Genomic DNA, 19,594 nt, shown 5'->3' on the forward strand with positions numbered 1-19,594 from the left:
GTGTTCAGGAGCAATGGAGAGCCTCCTGGAGGAGTGATACTAAATGGAACACCACTCTCAGGGGAACCTTAGCAGCCAGGGAACAATGAGGGATATTGGAATCTCAAGGAAGAGTGGTCCAAAATATACAAGAGGTGAACTCAGGTAAAGTTAATCTATATCATAATTTGTTAAATAAATGGAAAGAAGAATTTAAATATTATGGATGAAAATTAATGTAGTAGTAATAAACATACTACTTAAATCAAATATTTCTTCCAAGAAACTGTACTGATTTAATTCCAGTATTTAAGGCTATTTTGTGTAGGGAGAAGCTAACTCCTCCACTTACTCCCCCCTGGTCTTAAGACCTATGACTGCCAATAATTATAGTCTTCCCATGTTTCATGTGTATCCCACTTCCTGAACATATCTGCTATCATTCTAGCCCACACCTTTAGTACCTGGACTCCAAGCATCCTTCAACCCACTGAAACCTCCAATCCAATGATGCTACCGACTTTTCACTGTCCCTTACCCCCTTGTTGTACTAGTTTCCCTCCTCCCTCTTAAATTCTATGGTCAAATCACTCCTTTGCATTCATATTTCCTTGCCCTTCAATCACTTCAACATTCATTTAGCAAAGCCACAACCTATGTATAATTCAACTCTCTGAATGCTCTGTACCGGTGCTCCTCCAGCTGAACTGGGCTGTAGAAAAACACAGAACCACACTGACTAATTTCACTTATGCTACATGAACACGAACATCAAAAGGCCCTGAAGGCTGCCAGGCATTCACATCATACCTCAGTTGTCCATCCATTGTCCATTCACTCTCTCTTTCTCCTGAACAACTATTTCATACCCTCTTCTCTTTCCTTTACCTCCACACCTCTTCCTCTATCCTCATTCTCAAACTGATGCTACTTTCTACTTCATAGAGGAAAAGGAAACTATCAGAACAGATCTGCAGATTTCCACCACATCAATCCCTTGCCGGCATTTGCACTCATACTTGCTTTCTTCCTGTCTGTATCCCATGTTCCTGTCTAAAGCCAATCTCTTTACTTAGTTACTAGAACCCATGTCCTTTTTCTCCTAACTGCTAACTGTTTAATTCCTCTTTGAAGACATTCCTTGAAAAGGCAGTCTATACTTGTTCTTTCCAAGTTTTTTCTTTCTATTCTCTCTTACACTGAAACATTGGATTCTGCCCTGGCATTTCACCCAAATTGTTCTTGTCAAGGTCACCAGTCATCTACACTTTGTTAAATCCACTAACAATTCTTATTAGTCCTCATCCTGTTCAACTTGGCAGCTACATTTGACAGAGCTGGCTACTCCTTCCTTCTTAATAAATTTCTTCAACTGATTCTAGAACACAAAACTCAACAAGAGATTTCCCCCTACCTCATAGGTTGCTCCTTCTTGGCCTGCTTTGCTGGTGTTACTCTTATCCCCTATAAATTTTGGCTTTCACAGGCTCAGTTTTGAGCCCTTTTTTTCTACACTCACTTTATATCATCTATATAACAACAACAAAGAAACTATTGCTGTTGATTCGATTCTAACTCATAGTAACCACACAGGATAGAGAAGAACTGCCTCATAGGGTTTCCAAGGAGTGGGTGGTAGATTCAAACTGCCAACATTTTGGTTAGCAGTAAATCTCCTAACCACTGCACCACCAGTGTTCCATCCACATAAAGATAACATTCAAATTTCTATCTCCAGACTGGACCTCAGCTGCCTACTCAACACATTTATTCAAATAACCAATAGGTAAATCAAACTTAAAATTAATTCCTGCTATTTCTCCCTGTTCACCAAATCTGCTCTTCCCACAACCTCTCACATATCAGTTGATGGCAAATCCATTATTACAATAGCTCAGACCAAAAAATCTTGGAGTCATCCTTGATGCTACCCTTTTTGTCATACACCATTTCCAATCCTACTCACATGTGTGTCAGTTTGTTGTTTGGTCAGCTTGCATGTTGCTGTGATGCTGGAAACTATGCCACCAGGATTCAAACACCAGGAGGGTCACCCAGAGCAGACACGTTTCAGCTGAGCTTCCAGACTAAGACAGACTAGGAAGAAGGACCTGGTAGTCTACTTCTGAAAAGAATTAGCCAGCGAAAACCTTATGAATAGCAGTGGAACACTGTCTGATATAGTGCTGGAAGATGAGCCCCTTAGGTTGGAAGGCACTCAAAAGACGACTGGGGAAAAGTTGCCTCCTTGAAGCAGAGTCAACCTTAATGATGTGGATGAAGTCAAGCTTTTGAGACCTTCATTTGCTGATGTGGCACGACTCAAATGAGAAGACACAGCTGCAAACATCCATTAATAATTAAAACGTGGGATGTATGTAGTATGAATGTAGGAAAATTAGAAATCATCAAAAATGAAATGGAACGTATAAACATCGATATCCTAGGCATTACTGACCTGAAATGGATTGGTATTGGCCATTTCGAATTGGACAATCATATGGTCTACTACGCCAAGAATGACATCTTGAAGAGGAATGGCATTGCACTCATCATCAAAAAAGAACATTTCAAGACCTATCCTGCAGCACAACACTGTCAGCGATACGATAATATCCATACCCCTACAAGGAAGAGCAGTTAATAAGGCTATTATTCAAATTTATGCACCAACCACTAAGGCCAAAGATGAAGAAATTGAAGATTATTACCAACTTCTGCAGTCTGAAATTGAACAAACATGTAATCAGGATGCATTGATAATTACCGATGATTGGAATGTGAAAGTTGGAAACAAAGAAGAAGGATTAGTAGTTGAAAAATATGGCCTTGGTGATAGAAACTATGCCAGAGACTACATGATACAATTTCGTAAGATCAATTCTTCATCGCAAATACCTTTCTTCACCAATGTAAAAAGAGATTATACATGTGGACCTTGTCAGATGGAATACACAGGAATCAAATCAACTATATCTGTGGAAAGAGATGATGAAAAAGCTCAATATCATCAGTCAGAAAAAGGTCAGGGCCCAACTGTGGAACAATCAACTGCTCATATGCAAGTTCAAGTTGAAACTGAAGAAAATTAGAACAAGTCTATGAGAGCCAAAGTACAACCTTTAGTATATCTCACCTGAAAATGGAGAGCATCTTGAGAATAGATTTGACCCATTGAGCACTGACGATGGAAGACCAGAGAAGTCATAAGATGACATCAAGGCCAAGGACATCATAATGAAGAAAAACAGGTCCACTATGCCACCAGGGTTTCCAATGAAGAAACAAAAGGTCATTAAAAAGACAGGCAAGAAAGAAAAGACCAAAATGAATGTCAGAAGAGACTCTGAAACTTGCTCTTGAATGTCAAGTAGTTAAAGTGAAAGGGAGAAATGATGAAGTAAAAGAACTGAACATAAGATTTCAAAGGGCAGCTCGAGAAGATAAAGTACTATAATGACATGTACAAAGATCTGGAGATAGAAAACCAAAAGAGAAGAAGATTCTCGGTATTTCTCAAGCTGAAAAAACTGAAGGAAAAATTCAACCCTCGAGTTACAATATTGAAGGATTCCACTAGAAAAATATTAAATGATGCAGGAAGCATCAAAAGAAGGTGGAAAGAATACACAGAGTCACTGTACCAAAAAGAATTAGCCGATGTTCAACCATTTTAGGTGGTAGCATATGATCAGGAACCAATGGTACTGAAGAAAGGAGTCGAAGCTGCACTGAAGTCATTGGCGAAAAACAAGGCTCCAGGAATTGACGGAATACCAACCGAGTGGAATACCAACAAGTGGATGCAGTGCTGGAAGTACTAACTCGTCCGTGCCAAGAAATTTGGAAGACAGCTACCTGACCAACTGGAAGAGATCCATATTTGTGCCTATTCCCAAGAAAGGTGATCCAAACCAATGCGGAAATTATCAAACAATACCATTAATACCATATGTGAGTAAAATTTTGCTGAAGATAATTCAAAAGTAGCTACAGCAGTACATTGACAGGAAACCTTTGGAAATTCAAGCTGGATTCAAAAGAGGACATAGAACCAGGGATATCATTGCTAATATCAGATGGATCGTGACTGAAAGCTGAGAATACCAAAAAGATGTTTACTTGTATTTTATTGACTATGCAGTCTTTTGATTGGGTAGATCATAATAAACTATGGATAATGTTTTGAAGAATAGGAATTCTAGAACACTTAATTGTGCTCAGGAGGAACCTGTACATAGATCAAGAGGCAGTCGTTAGAACAAAAGGGGATACTGAGTGGTTTAAAGTCAGAAACGGTGTGTATCAGGGTTGTATACTTTCACCAGCCTATTGAATCTGCATGCTGAGCAAGTAATCTGAGAAACTGGACTATATGAAAAACAGGGCATTGGGATTTGAGGAAGACTCTTTAACAACCTGCAATATGCAGATAACACAAATTTGCTTGATGAAAGTGAAGGATTTGAAGCACTTACTGATGAAGATCAAAGACCACAGCCTTCAGTATGCGTTACACCTCAACAAAAAGAAAACAAAAATCCTCAGAACTGGACCAATAAGCAATATCATGACAAACAGAACAGATTGAAGTTGTCAAAGATTTCATTTTTCTTGGATCCAAAATCAACACCCATGGAAGCAGCAGTCAAGAAATGAAAAGATGAGAGGAGGCAAAGCCAAGCCCTCTCTACAAGAAAAACCGGAAAAAACAACTGAAACGAGTATATTTTTGACAAGTTAGGAGTCCTGAGCATCAAAGACAAACTTAGAAAATAACCAGAGGTGCAGGGGAAGGAAAAGACGGTTCAGAAGCAGAGAGAAGCTACCAGGCCTGAATTGCGGGGAGCCCTCAGGCACCATTCCCAGGAGCGGCGGTGGCGGCCTGGTACTAGCGTTCAGCCACAGTTTCCTCAGGGAGAAGCAGTCAGCCATACAGCCTACCCACACCTCCGGAACCAGAGCAGAATGGCGTTCTTGGCAAAAAGCTAAGCACCTGAGTATATTTTACCATGCCCGCCCCACCCCCAAGCCGGCTTCAGGGGCTGAATTCCCTCGGCCTGAGGTAGGCACTGTTGAGAGCCTAGAGCCACCCTCCTGCCCTTGGGGAAGGAAAAAATTTGCAACGGGGGGAAAGATGATTTGCCAGCTCTACTAACCAGGGGAGCTCAGGACAGAAGCGGCTCCTGTACTGGCATAAATGGTCCGTGGACTTTGAGCACCTTTCCCTTCTACATGGACCTGTGTGACCCTATTTCAGGAGAATAAGCCCTTGTTAGCAGACTGCAACCGTTTCAGCTGTGTGGTAGAGAGGTTTGATGTTTGACATTGCTTTTTCTATTAAACAGGGTCCTCACCTACCCACATCAGGGGCCTAAGGATAGGTAGCTCCACTCAGGTCACCCAGCCACCCATGACAGAAGTCCAAGAATAAGTGGTACCTCCCAGTCCTTACAACCAAAAACACTGGGTGCCATGGCCCATCTGCAGAACCCACCCACCTGCACGCTCCAGGGAACAGGGACGCGCTTTCCTCAGAGACACCCAGGGGTTTGTTCTCAGCCCCCTGCCTTGTTCAGAGCGTGATGCCATCCTGCAATCAGATACCGATACATACACCAATCACCCCTGCCCCTCTAAGGCTGTAGGACAGAGCCTGTACCACACACTTGATATCAGCTACCTGGAAACCTGAGCTGAATTCATACAAGAAAACTGAATGGATTCCTAGACTGATATACCTAATAACAGCTCCAGCCATCTGGGGACAGGACATCAGAGCTCCAAAGGCAAAAATAATCAAGCTACCTCACTCAAGCAACCCATTTTGGCATATCAAAACAAAACAAAGCAAGGAGTTACGACACAGTAAGCTAGCATAAACTAATACAATAACTTATACATGGCTCGGAGACAACAGTCCATATCAAGTCACATAAAAAAACGGAACATGATCATCTCAACAACCTCTCAAAAAAAGAATGCAGGGATCTTCTAGATAAAAGTGCATTCCTGGAATTACCAGAGGCAGAATACAAAAGTTTAATATACAGAACCCTTCAAGACATCAGGAAGGAAATGAGGCAATACACAGAACAAGCCAAGGAACACACAGATAAAGCAATTGAAGAAATTAGAAAGATTACTCAGGAACAAACTGAAAAATTTAATAAGTTGGAAAAATCCATACACAGCAATCAGAAATTCAGAAGATTAACGATAAAATTACAGAATTAGATAACTCAATAGAAAATCAGAGGAGCAGAATTGAGCACGTAGAAGCCAGAATTTCTAAACTTAAAATAAATCACTTGGTACTAATATATTTGAAGAAAAAATCAGATGAAAGAATTTGAAAAAATGAAGAAAGCTTAAGAATCATTGTGGGACTCTATCAACAGAAATAACCTATGAGTGATTGGAGTACCAGAAAAGGGAGAGATAACAGAAAATGCAGAGAGAATTGTTGAAGATTTGTTCACGGAAAACTTCCCTGATACCGTGAAAGATGAGAAGATATCTGCCCAGGATACTCATTGAACTCCACATAAGGTAGATGTTAAAAGAAAGTCACCAAGACATATTATAATCAAATTTGCCAAAAACCAAAGATAAAGAGAGAATTTCAAGAGCAGTGAAGGATAAGCGAAAAGTCACCTACAAAGAAGAGCCAATAAGAATAAGCTCAGACTACTTGATAGAAATCATGCAGGCAAGAAGTCAATGGGATAACTTATTTAAAAAATTGAAGGAAAAAAATTGCCAGCCAAGAATCATAACCAGCAAAACTGTCTCTTAAATATGAAGGTGAAATTAGGACATTTCCAGATAAACAAAAGTTTAGGGAATTTCTAAAAACCAAACCAAAACTACAAGAAATACTAAAGGGAGTTCTTTGGTTAGAAAATCCATAATATCAGGTATCGACCCAAGACTAGAACACGGGGCCAAGTAATAAGAAGTAAACTCAGACAGGGAAATTAAAAAAAAAGCAAGATTTAAAAAAAAAAAAAGCTCAAAAAAGGGTAACAACGATGTTGTTATGTAAAAGAAGACAACATTAAAACAATAAAGTGGGACTAAGAAATGTAATCATATATCTTCCATATGGACAGGAAGTTACGGCGATACAAAAAAATAAACGTTAGGTTTATATTTAGAAAAATACAGGTAAATAATAAGGTAACCACAAAGGAGACTAACTATCCTAGTGATCAAAATAAAATACAAGAAAAAATAGAGACTCAGCAGAAACAAAATCAACAATGAATATGAGGAAAGGACAATATATAAAGATAATCTACTCAGCACATAAAATTAAGTGGAAAAAGGAAAGTGTCAACAACACACAAAAAAAGACGTCAAAATGATAGCACTAAATTCATACCTATCCATAATTATGCTGAATGTAAATGGACTAAATTCACCAATAAAGAGACAGAGAGTGGCAGAATGGATTAAAAAACACAATCCGTCTATATGCCGCCTACAAGAGACACACCTTAGACTTACAGACAAAAACAAACTAAAACTGAAAGGATGGAAAAAAATATATCAATAAAGAACAATCAAAAGAGAGCAGGAGTGGCAATATTAATTTCTGACAAATTAGACTTTAAAGCTAAATCCATCAGAAAGGATAAGGAAGGACACCATGTAATGATTAAAGGGACCATACACCAAGAAGACATAACCATATTAAATATTTATGCACCCAATGACAGGGCTGCAAGATACATAAAACAAACTGTCAGCATTGAAAAGTAAGATAGCTCCACAATAATAGTAGGAGACTTCAACACACCACTTTCGGTGAAGGACAGGATATCCAGAAAGAAGCTCAATAAGGACACGGAAGATCTAAATGCCACAATCAACCAACTTGATCAGTGCCTGATCTCTAAAATCTACATGATACTGCAAAAACTCAACTGCAAAAAGACAAATAACCCAATTAAAAAATGGGCAAAAGATATGAATAGACACTTCACTAAAGATGACACTCAGGTAGCTAACCGATACATGAGGAAATGCTCATGATCATTAGCCCTTAGAGAAATGCAAATCAAAACTACAGTGAGATTTCATTTCACTCCAACAAGGCTGGCATTAATCCAAAAAACACAAAACAATAGATGTTGGAGAGGCTGTGGAGGGACTGGAACACTTATACACTGCTGGTGGGAATGTAAAATGGTACAGCCACTTTGGAAATCGATTTGGCGCTTCCTTAAAAAGCTAGAAATAGAACTACCATATAATCCAGCAATCCCACTCCTTGGAATATATCCTAGAGAAATAAGAGCCTTTACACGAACAGATATATGCACACCCATGTTTACTGCAGCACTGTTTACAATAGCAAAAAGATGGAAGCAACCAAGGTGCCCATCAACGGATGAATGGATAAATACATTACGGTATATTCACACAATGGAATACTACACATCGATAAAGAACAGTGAGGAATCTGTGAAACATTTCATAACATGGAGGAATCTGGAAGGCATTATGCTGAGTGAAATTAGTCAGTTGCAAAACGACAAATATTGTATAAGACCACTATTATAAGAACTTGAGAAATAGTTTAAACAGAGAAGAAATATTCTTTGATGGTTAAGAGAGCGGGGAGGGAGGGAGGGTGGGAAAAGGGTATATACTAATTAGATAGTAGATAAGAACTACTCTAGGTGACAGGGAAGACAACACACAATACAGGCGAGGTCAGCACAACTGGACTAAACCAAAAAAAAAGAAGTTTCCAGAAAAAACTGAAAGCTTCGAAGGCCAGTGTAGCAGGGGCGGGGGTTTGGGAACCATGGTTTCAGGGGACATCTAAGTCAATTGGCATAATAAAGTCTATTAAGAAAACCTTCTGCATCCCACCTCAGAGAGAGGTGTCTGGGGTCTTAAACGCTAGCAAGTGGCCATCTAAGATGCATGAATTGGTCTCAATCCACCTGGATCAAAGGAGAATGAAGAACACCAAGGACGCAAGGTAATTACGAGCCCAAGAGACAGAAGGGGCCACATAAACCAGAGACTACATCAGCCTGAAACCAGAAGAGCTAGATGGTGCCCAGCTACAACCGACGACTTCCCTGACAGGGAACACGACAGAGAACCCCTGAGCGAGCAGGAAACCAGTGGAATGCAGACCCCAAATTCTCATAAAAAGGCCACACTTAATGGTCTGACTGAGACTAGAAGGACCCCAGTGGTCATGGCCCCCAGACCTTCTGTTGGCCCAGGACAGGAACCATTCCCAAAGCCAAATCTTCAGAAGTAAAAATCGATACAGCTGAAGGTGGAAATACACAGTTTTACAATAATAGTTGGAGACATCAATACTTCAATTTTAATAATGGATAGAACAACTAAACAGAATATCGATTAGGAAAGAAGAAGACTTGAACAACAGTATAAACCAACTAGGTCTGCCAGACATATACAGAACACTCCACCAACAGCTGCAGGGTACATATTCTTTTCAAGTACACATGGAAAGTTTTACAAGATAGGCCACTCTTAGGCAACTAAACAAGTCTCAGGTTTAAAAAGATTGAAATCATACAAAGTATCATCTCTGACCACAGTGAAATGAAACTAAACATCAATAATAGAAGGAATACTGGAAAATTTACAAATATGCATAAATTTAACAACATACTCTTAAACAATAGGTCAATGAAGAAAACACAAGGGAAATTAGAAACTACTTTGAGTTGGATGAAAACAAAAACACAACATACCAATTACAGGATAAAATAAAAGCAGTGCTCATAGGTAAATTTATATTTGTAAACTAACTTCATATCTGACGGAACTAGGAAAAAAAGGAGCAAACTGGAACCAAAGCTACCAGAAGATAGGAAATAAAGATTAGAGTGTAGATAAATGATATAGAATATAGAAAAACAACAGAGAAATACCAAGGGAAAGAAAAGTAGGTTGTTTGAAAAGATCAAAACACAAATCTTTATCTACACTGACTAATAAAAAATAGAGAAGACTAAAATAACTAAAATAATAAATGAAAGTGGGGACATGATTATTGACCTTACAGAAATAAAAAGGATCTGAAGATAATACTATGAACAATTGTTTACAAACAAATTAGAGAAACCCACTGCCATTGAGTCGATTATGACTCATAGCAACCACGTAGGACAGGGAAGAACTGCCCCATAGGGTTTCCAAGGCTGTAATCTTTACAGAAGCAGATGGCCCCATCTTTCTTTCTCCCACTGAGCTGCTGGTGGGTTCAAATCATGTACCTTTCAGTTAGCAGCCGAGTGCTTACCCACTGTGCCACCAGGACTTCTTAGCAAATTAGATAACCTAGAAGAAATGGACAAATTCCTAGAAACACACAAAATACCAAAACTGACACAGGGAGAAATAAAAAATCCGAAGAGACCTATGGCCAGTAAAGCTATCAAATAAACAATCAAAAAAACTTCCAGATAAAGAAAAGCTCAAGACCAAATTGCTGACTGGTGAATTCTACCAAATGCTTACAGAAGAATTAACACCAATTAATTGTTCTCAAACTCTACTTCCCTGCAAAAAAAAAAAAAAAAAGAGGCAGGAACTCTTCCTAACTCATTCTATAAGGCCAACTTTACCTTATTACCAAGGTCATACAGAGACTTAACAAGAAAATGAAACTACAGACCAATATCTATTATGAATACAGATGCGAAAACTCTCACACACAACATGAAAAAATGGGATTTATTTTAGGAATGCAAAGGTAGTTCAAAACACGAAAATGAATCAATATAGTATATTAATAAACCCAGTGCCGTCGAGTCGATTCCGAGAATGAAGGAAAAACTATGTGATCATCTTAATTGATAAATAAAAAGCATTTGACAAAATCTGAATACCATTGCTTGACAAAAGCACACGACAAATAGGAGAAAATTCACTCAAATTATGAAGGGCATTTATGTAAACCACAGTAAAACATCATACTCAATGGTGAAAGACTGAAAGTTTTTCCTCTAAGATCAGGAATAGACTAAAAATACCAGCTTTCACCACTTCTAGAGAGCTAGATTGGCTATGCTAATATCAGACAAAATGGACTTTAACACAAAAATTCTTACTAGAGGCATAGAAGAATATTAGATATTGGTAAAAGGGTAATCCATCAAGAAGATACAATGATTAGAAACGTATACACACCTAATGCTATTCTCTATTTCAAGGAATAGCAGTCAGATTTGACTCATTTGCCTAAGCCAGAAAGTTTCGAACCTTCACTGACCTTTCATCCCTCACCTTCCCACAACCAGTTGCCAAAACCTGTTGATTATTTTTTTCCTTGTATCTCTCAAATCCACTTACGTTTTCCATTGCTGATGACACATTTTTCCCCACCTCTAATCAATCTCACCTCATCTCAGATCTAAATTTCAGCTCAAGTGCTAGAGTTATATTTCTAGTTAAATGCCAACCTGTTCCTATCATTCCTTCTGTCTATCTCCAAAGATACTCTGCTTTAACCATGTGTTTTGATAATTGTTAAGTTTATATTTGCATTATACAATATAGTGCCTTATAGGTAGAAAGCTTTAATCACAGCTCAGGCTACTTTACAATTGTCTCCCGTGTTATAATAAATTCACTGGGTCAAAAAATCAAAGTGTTTTGCAGCATACAGTATATTTTTAGGGGATACATGTAATCACTGATCAAAAAACTAATTTATCAATTAATTTAGATCATAATTTGCTACCTTGGCAAAGTACGGGACTACAGTAAGCTCTTTCTATCTTAAAATAATCATAAATTTCAAATAAAAATATTAAATAAGAAAAATAACAATATTAAACAATAATGATGATAGTCTTAAATAAGAATATTATTTTTCAATATTATTCACATATATGAACTCATTTATTACTACAACCACTCAAACAGCAGAGCAGTAAATTGGAGAACAGAGAAGTTAAATGACTTGGTCAAAAATAGTTAGCTCTTGAACTCATTTTCTTTCCATATACCATGTGGCAGCAACTTTATACACAGGTTTTTAAACACAAAGTATAGGAAACTATGGGTAAGACAATGGCACTTTTTCTGAGAGATAAATGCCTTACCTTGAAAGTCTTGCATTTTAATTCAAAGCAAATGTACCTTGTCCATTCACATTATTACTAAGTAACAACCTAGTCTAGAATTTTTGATGTAATATGGAGGTGACATTTTATATTAGGAAACCATAGTAACATAGTATTCAAAACCATTTTAACTATTAAAAGGTCAGGAGTATTTGTGTTTGAAGGTCACACCTGAAAATTTCCTGACGGTAACAATTTCAGCACACGTTTTGGATGTTGTCACTGAAGTCTTGGCAGCAGTGCAATGTGTGTGGTCTTAGCCTCTTCCTCTGGTGGTCGGTGTTAGAGTGGGGAGAGGGCACCAGAAGTTTGGGACTAGACTCACCACTTCTCTTACTCTTAATTTAAACAAAAGAAGTAATATTTCTATCTACCTCAAAGGATTTTTGAAAAAAATACAAAAACTTAATAATCTAAAAAAACACCTAGAAATAAGGCACTAACTAAAATAAAGCTGAGAGTAATTTTCCTAAAGTCAAGTATCAGAGTACTTGTCATTCCTCTCATTTTAGGATTTTATATCCGGAACCAGTCACTGAAATAACTATCGATTGACTACCAACAACATGCCAGCACCTTTTCTGGGGCCAACATGCCACTTGTCTTTACAACTCACATTCCATCTCTCCTCTCCTATAAAATTGTATCCGGTCCATGGCAGATGCACAGTCAATGCACGTGTTCACTGAATGAATGCTAGGCTTGATATAGACTACAAAGAATTATGTTAATACCATAATGGTTGCTTCTACTATTACTAGTTACTAACATTTATTGAACTATGTGCATTAGAATAGTATAGACGCTGTACTAATCACTTGAGTATTACCACAGTATAAGGTAAGCGATGTTAAGCTAATTCTACAGATAATAAAAATGTAGCATAAAGAGTGAAGTATCATAGCTAGTAATCAAAGTTAGGAAGCCTGGCTTCAGTGCCTACAATGTGCCAGGGGATCATGGCACTAGCTTATATTCTAGAAGCAGGGGATAGGACAATAAATAAGTAAATGTGTGAATAATATAATTTTATATAGTAAGTAAGGCTTTAAGAAAAAAAGAAAACAGGATGATTTGATAGAAATTACTAGAGCAATGTAGAAAAATAGTTAAGAACATAGGTTCTGCACCAGGTGCTTGGCTTTGAATCTTAGCTCTGTCTTTCTGAGCAATTGTTTAGTTATTGATCCTATCTGTGCCTGTGTTTCCGTATCTGCAACATGGGGCCAATAGTAATACCTAGCTCATATGAGAGTTAGGAAGTTCAAGTGAGTTAATACATGTAAAATGCTAAGTGCTATTTAAGCATTTGCATATTAATATCATTACTGTTCTTTTTGCATCATCATCATCATCATCATCATCCTATCAAGACTTGTACTGGAGACAGGGTGATCTGGGAAGGCCTCTCTGAGGAAATAAATTTGAGCCAAAAGCAAAATGACACTCAGCCATGTGAAAACATGGAGATAGAGGGAGGAAAGTTTATTAGTGGTGGCCAGGGGCAGGCAGGAGGGAGGGGGAGGACTTGATGCGCAGGGGACACGAGCTTCTGCTAATGGCGATGGTATAGTTGATGAGGCGATGAGGGCGACGGTTATACAACGTGATGAACATAAGCAATGACACTGACTGTACATGTGGAGTGCTAAAATGTCAAATGTTTTGCTACGGTTATATTTACCACAATAAAAAAAAAATGCAAAACCAAAAATTAAAAACAAAAAAAGTAAAATGTGGAGACAGATTCTAAGCAGAAAGAATGAAGGTACAAAAGCCCCGGGGCCAGGGTGCTTAGCAACGAAAGACCAGTGTGGACTGGGATGAGTTAGGTAAAGGTAAGATTAAAGAACTAGTCAGGAGCCAGGTCATGCTGAGCTTCACTGGCCACGTAAGGAGTTAGATTTTATTCTAACTGTGATGAGAAGCCACTGGAGCATTTTAAGCAGGGTAATGACAAGCTTTGATTCATATTTTGTATTACCCTGACTACCATGAAAAGATTGGATTATGGCTTCTATAGAATATTAATCTTACCACTCCCATTAATCACTATTTATAAAATCTTCGCTTTTTTCACATAATTCCCTGGTTATATTTTGGAATGTTTGTATTAGTGCTTTTAAATGTAAAGTCATATTGAAGGACTTAAATGAGTGTATGAGTATACATATAAATACACACACTTATTTTAAGCAAAGATTACATGTACCACCTGGACAGACTATAATTGATGACTGTAAACATTTATATTATCATATCTACTGGGTTTAAAAATCATCTCTCTCTGAAGGAAAGTAGTTCACTTACTGTAAATTAGATATAAGGGGGAGAGATTCTTTAGGGCCCACTCCCCACGTTTCTGTCCCTTTGCCTTCCCAATTTTTAGCTCCTTTGCCCCTCAACGAAAGGAAGCATCGCAAATCTGATTGGGTGGAACCAGATATGTTTTACTAGTAGGTATGGTTACTTAATCTTCCTTTTACCCTCAGCCTCATTCCCCTAGACCTCTCTTTTCCAAGTTCACCTTGGTAGGAAGTACAGTTAGGCCACATTGTCTAACTCAGTCTTACCACATAGCCTTGATAATGGGTTCTCCAGCCTCAAAGCAGCTATTAACAAAGTTATATATTGGTTAGTGGATAACACAGTGTGGAGAGGAGTAAATAGCAGTGCCACAATAGCATGTCTAGGTCTCTGGCTATTTTATCACCGTAAAAGCATTAAATCATGACTTTAATATCTAACACTTGAAAGACCATTAACATATCCAAAAATATTATACCCACACTCTGACAAAAATCTTCAAGCCCTACAGTGCCACATATGTAAGTGAACCAAAAACATGGTGAAATCTATATGAAGACTCCTCTTAATTCCTCTGACTCCTAAAGGCTTTAGTTTTAAAAATTCAAAAATACAGCTGTGTAAGTAAGCCGTGTTACCTGTATGGTCAGTTCCCTCGTTCTTGACTTCTATGGCTCCCGCAGATGAGGTGGGCGGACTAACTGGAGGGCTGGAAGTTAAGCTTGTGCACCCTGCGGATGTGTTGATTTCGAAATATTCTTGGTTGTGATTCATTCGATGAGAATCCAGAGAAGATACAATAGATGTTCGTTGTTTAGGCTAAAAGAAATGAGCACGAGGAGAGTATTAATATTACTATGTTCATCTTCAGCCCAATCTCCCCATCGATTTAATCTAAGTAGTGGCTTTTTTTCCATTAAAGTATCTGGTTTTTATACCAAAAGTGTCATTGTGCTTTATATAGAGACACTATCATCACTTGATGAATTAAATAATGAAAAAATTATTCGTGAAAAAATATTATGGCATAGTTGATATGAAAATTTAGAATCTTCGTTTCCCCAGAAGACTACAGAATACAGTGCACAGACGGTCTCTTAATGATCAGTTCTGAAAGCTGCAGTTTTAAGTCACTTTTCATTCAACTAACATTTAAGAAGCATTTGGCATTTGCCAGACCCTGAGGATAGGACCTAATAATAAAAGGGCCCTCAGACCACTAAAATATCATCAACGCAGTTCCATTTTTTGATTCTTTGTATAGTCCTAGGAATTGGTGGCATTAGATATTGTCCCCTAAGTACCATGTGCTGCAATTTCATCATCAGAATTAAGTAAAGTTGTATAGGACATTTTCCCGAATCTAGTTGGTATTTGTAGTGAACTTCGATTTTTCTCTTTCAAAGATTTTAATTAATCCCCACATAGCAAGAAAAGTCAATTTATACATAAAAGGTAAAGTCATGAAGTAATAGCAGATATAATCTATACCCTCTGTCGGTAATGACTTGTTCCCTATAGCAGTTTTCTGGTGTTTTCCATATTTTTAATTATATTCACTTTTTTTCTGCCTAGCAGAGTTTATAACATTGTCCTTCAGAAAAATTGCAGTCTTTCTAACTCTCAGATTTTTGCACATTTCAAAAAAAATCAATCCAAAGTTTCTTCCCTTTTATTCTTCATATGTATACTATAGGAATATTAATAATCTCTCTAATATTAAGGTCATTGAACCATAATATCTTAATATACCATAGCTCTCTCCCTTTTTCTCTCATCTCATAAATCTGTTTAATGATTTTGTCTAAGAATACATTCTTTGGATTTGAAGCAGGTCACAAGAAGGTAAAGTATATATTCTTTCAACCACAAAAGGGAAATTAAACATATTTAAGTTGATAAATTTCTCCAAAGTACATTAAACTTTTGATTTACGAATGATATCAATGTCCTCAAATATTTGTTAATTTAATGACTATATTTCATAGTTTCCTTTCCTGAAAAATATTCAAATTACCCTGTTTCTTCCAGCTCATCACATTTTTTTATTCATGTGTATACAATTTAGTCTATAACCTAAAATAAACAATAATATTGAAAATGTGTATATTTTACAGAGTATGTTTGATTTTGCATCATCGAAATATTTTTATGAGTGAGGCTGGGGGCTGTTATGGATTGAACTGTGCCCCTTAAAAGATACATTGAAGTCCTAACCCCCAGTGCCTGTGAATGTGATCTTGTTTCGAAACAGGATTTTTGAAGATGTTATCAGTTAACATGAGGTCATGCTGAAGTAGGGTGAACCTTAATCCACTAGGAGTGCTGTCCTTATAAAAAAGAGAAGAGACAGAGAGACAGAGATACATGGAGGGAAGACAGCCATGTGGCAATGGAGGCAAAGATCCAGACTGCAAGGAATGCCAAGGATCACTGCCAATCACCAGAAACTACCACAAGGCATTAAATCCCAATGTTCCCTCAAAGCTTTAAAAGAAATCAGCATGGCCAACACCCTGATTTTGGACTCCTAGCCTGCAGAATTGTGGGAGAATAAAATTTCTGTTTTTATAAACTACCCAATTTGTGGTACTTTGTTATGGCAGCCCTAGAAAACTAAGACAGGGGCATAAATATTCTTATGAAAGAAACTGAAAGGCATTTATTATCATTCATCAACTTAGTAATAGAAGTCAAATTTGTATCCATACAGAGCTTACTTGCTTTTGAAGTAAAAAAGATCTGGGTTCAATGTCAGTCTTGATTATTCATGAACTGTCCTTGGAGCAACCGAATTTCAATTTCACATTCAATATTCTTTCCACTGAAGTATATAACAATAATTAAAACTTATGAGATATGACACCAGCTCCAGTGGAAACACAGGTGTGTCCATCATTCTTGATTTTGCTTTGTTGTGTTTCTGTTTCACTTTGTGTATGGGAAATGGACCAAATTTTACATAATGTTCCCCCTCATAAATTTTATATAGGTCAAACCAACTAATCTAAATGACCCTGTTATGGATTGAATTGTGACATCCAAAATGTGTATCAGCTTGGCTAGGCCATGATTCCCAGTATTGTGTGACTGTCCACCATTTCGTGATCTAATGTGATTATGCTGTGTGTTGTAAATCTTAACCTCTATGATATTAATGAGGCAGGATTAGAGGCAGTTAAGTTAATGAGGCATGAGTCAATCTACAGGATTGAGTTGTATATTGAGTCAATCTCTTTTGAGATATAAAAGAGAAAATCGAGCAGAGAGGAGAAAGGCCTCATTACCACCAAGCAAGAAGAGCCGGGAGCGGAGTGCTGAGAAGCTCCTAAACCAGGGGAAGATTGATATAAGGACCTTCCCCCAAGCTGAAAGTGATAGAAAGCCTTCCCCTGGAGCTGGTGCCCTGAATTTGGACTTCTAGTCTCTCTCCTAGACTGTGAGAGAATAAATTTCTGTTTGTGAAAGCCAACCACTTGTGCTATTTTTGTTATAGTTGCACTAAATAACTAAGACGGACCCTCTTCCTCCTAAATATTTCTTAAATACATGTTTATGAATCCTGACCACCCACAGTTCTAGTTACATATAAAACACATTTTTTTTCTTTTTTTACAAATTGTGAGACCAAACAGTCTATTTTTGGTGCATTTTTTTCATTCTACAAGTATCCGCTGTGCATATACTAAGTTGTAGATACCATGGTAAGCACTGTGGTTTACTTGTCTCATTCAAGTAAAACACTGTTCCTGTTCTCCAGTTGATTACAGACTTGAGGTGGGGGGAGAGGTGGCAGATAAGGGAGGAGACAAGCATCCAATGATTGTAGTTCAGTATGATATAGCTGTTATGGATTTAATTGTGTTGCCCAAAAAGAAGTCCTAACCCTTATACCTGTGAATATGACCTTGTTTGAGGAAATAGGATTTTCCTTTGCAGATGTTATCAGTCAAGGTGAGTCCTAATCCCTCCTGCGTGGTGTCACACAAGGGGAAGACAGAATCCATGTGATGGCTTAGGCAAATGCAACCATAAGCAGTGCAGGAACACCAAAGACTGTCAGCAGCTACCAGAGCTTGGAGAGAGGCATAGAACAATTCCTCTATCAAGCCCTCAGAAGGAATTGTCATGGCTAATGTCCTGATTTGGACTTTTAACCTCTAGGACTGTAAGAAAATACATTTTTGTTCTTTAAAATACCTTGTGGTATTTTTTTCGTGGCAGCCCTAGGAAACAAAGACAATAGTACAATGATAAGAGATATAATAGGTGGAAGAAAAGAGTATAAAGGAAGCCAAAAGGTGAGTCTCTACTTTAGGGAAGGGATCAAAAAAGGCTTTCCTGAGCAGATTATTAATGGCTAAATTGAATCTTGATGAAGCAGAGGTGGTAGGCTGGTGTTAGGCAGGCAAAGAGAGAATGGGGGAATGAAAGCACAAAACAGAAGTAGTTCAGTATGGCTGTAGTGCAGAGTGTGTGAATGTAGTGGTGGGTGTCAAGACATAAAATATTAAGAGGTTGCGGGGGCCAAATAACAAGGGGCTCTGAAAGCCATGTTAAGGAGTTTGATCTTTAACACAAATATTTTAAGGAACCACTGACTGATTTGCAAGCAGGGGAGTTTCATAGTTGGGTTTGCATTGTAATAAATTTACTCTAACAGTTTAGAGGATGAGTTGGCAAGGGCCAGGCTCGTGGATGGGAGACTAGTTAGGAGGATGTTACAGAATTCCAATCAAGACGCAATGAGGTCCTGAAATAAAGCAGTGGCTATCAGGTTGGAGATAGTAGGATGCTTTTAGGAGATGCTTAATGAGGTTTTAGCTCTTTAGGACTTGGCATTCGATTGGCTATGAAGGTTGAGTTTAAGGAAGGAGTCCAGGATGACTCAGATTTATCACTTGGTTAGATGCTAGAAGACGAAAAGTTTTTGTGGGAAACACAAATGTACATACCCTTACATCAGATGTACATAATATGTATGCTTTTATGCTACAGAGACTGAGTATAGGCTGTTTAGTACATGATTATGCAAATCTACATGATATGTCCCTTTCTTTCTTTGAGCAAAGAGCCATGATCTCACTCTAGTAAAGCTTCAAATGAAATACCCAGAAACAGGGGGGGCCAGTTAATAGAAATCCCAAAGGGAAACCATTGGCCAGTGATGATCTAAC

General features: G+C 37.9%; 1 protein-coding gene across 4 annotated transcripts in view; it reads right to left on the reverse strand.

Annotated features, from left to right (window-relative positions):
• Window positions 1–19,594, reverse strand: part of ANKS1B (ankyrin repeat and sterile alpha motif domain containing 1B) — a 1,421,217-nt gene that overhangs the window by 749,336 nt on the left and 652,287 nt on the right. For all 4 annotated transcript variants that reach the window (XM_049884161.1, XM_049884160.1, XM_049884159.1 and 1 more), the window contains exon 12: window positions 15,056–15,236. In XM_049884161.1, the coding sequence (XP_049740118.1) occupies window positions 15,056–15,236 (181 nt within the window). The remainder of the gene's footprint in view (window positions 1–15,055; window positions 15,237–19,594) is intronic.

Source organism: Elephas maximus, chromosome 4, assembly GCF_024166365.1.
Source record: "Elephas maximus indicus isolate mEleMax1 chromosome 4, mEleMax1 primary haplotype, whole genome shotgun sequence".
NCBI classification, from domain to species: domain Eukaryota; kingdom Metazoa; phylum Chordata; class Mammalia; order Proboscidea; family Elephantidae; genus Elephas; species Elephas maximus.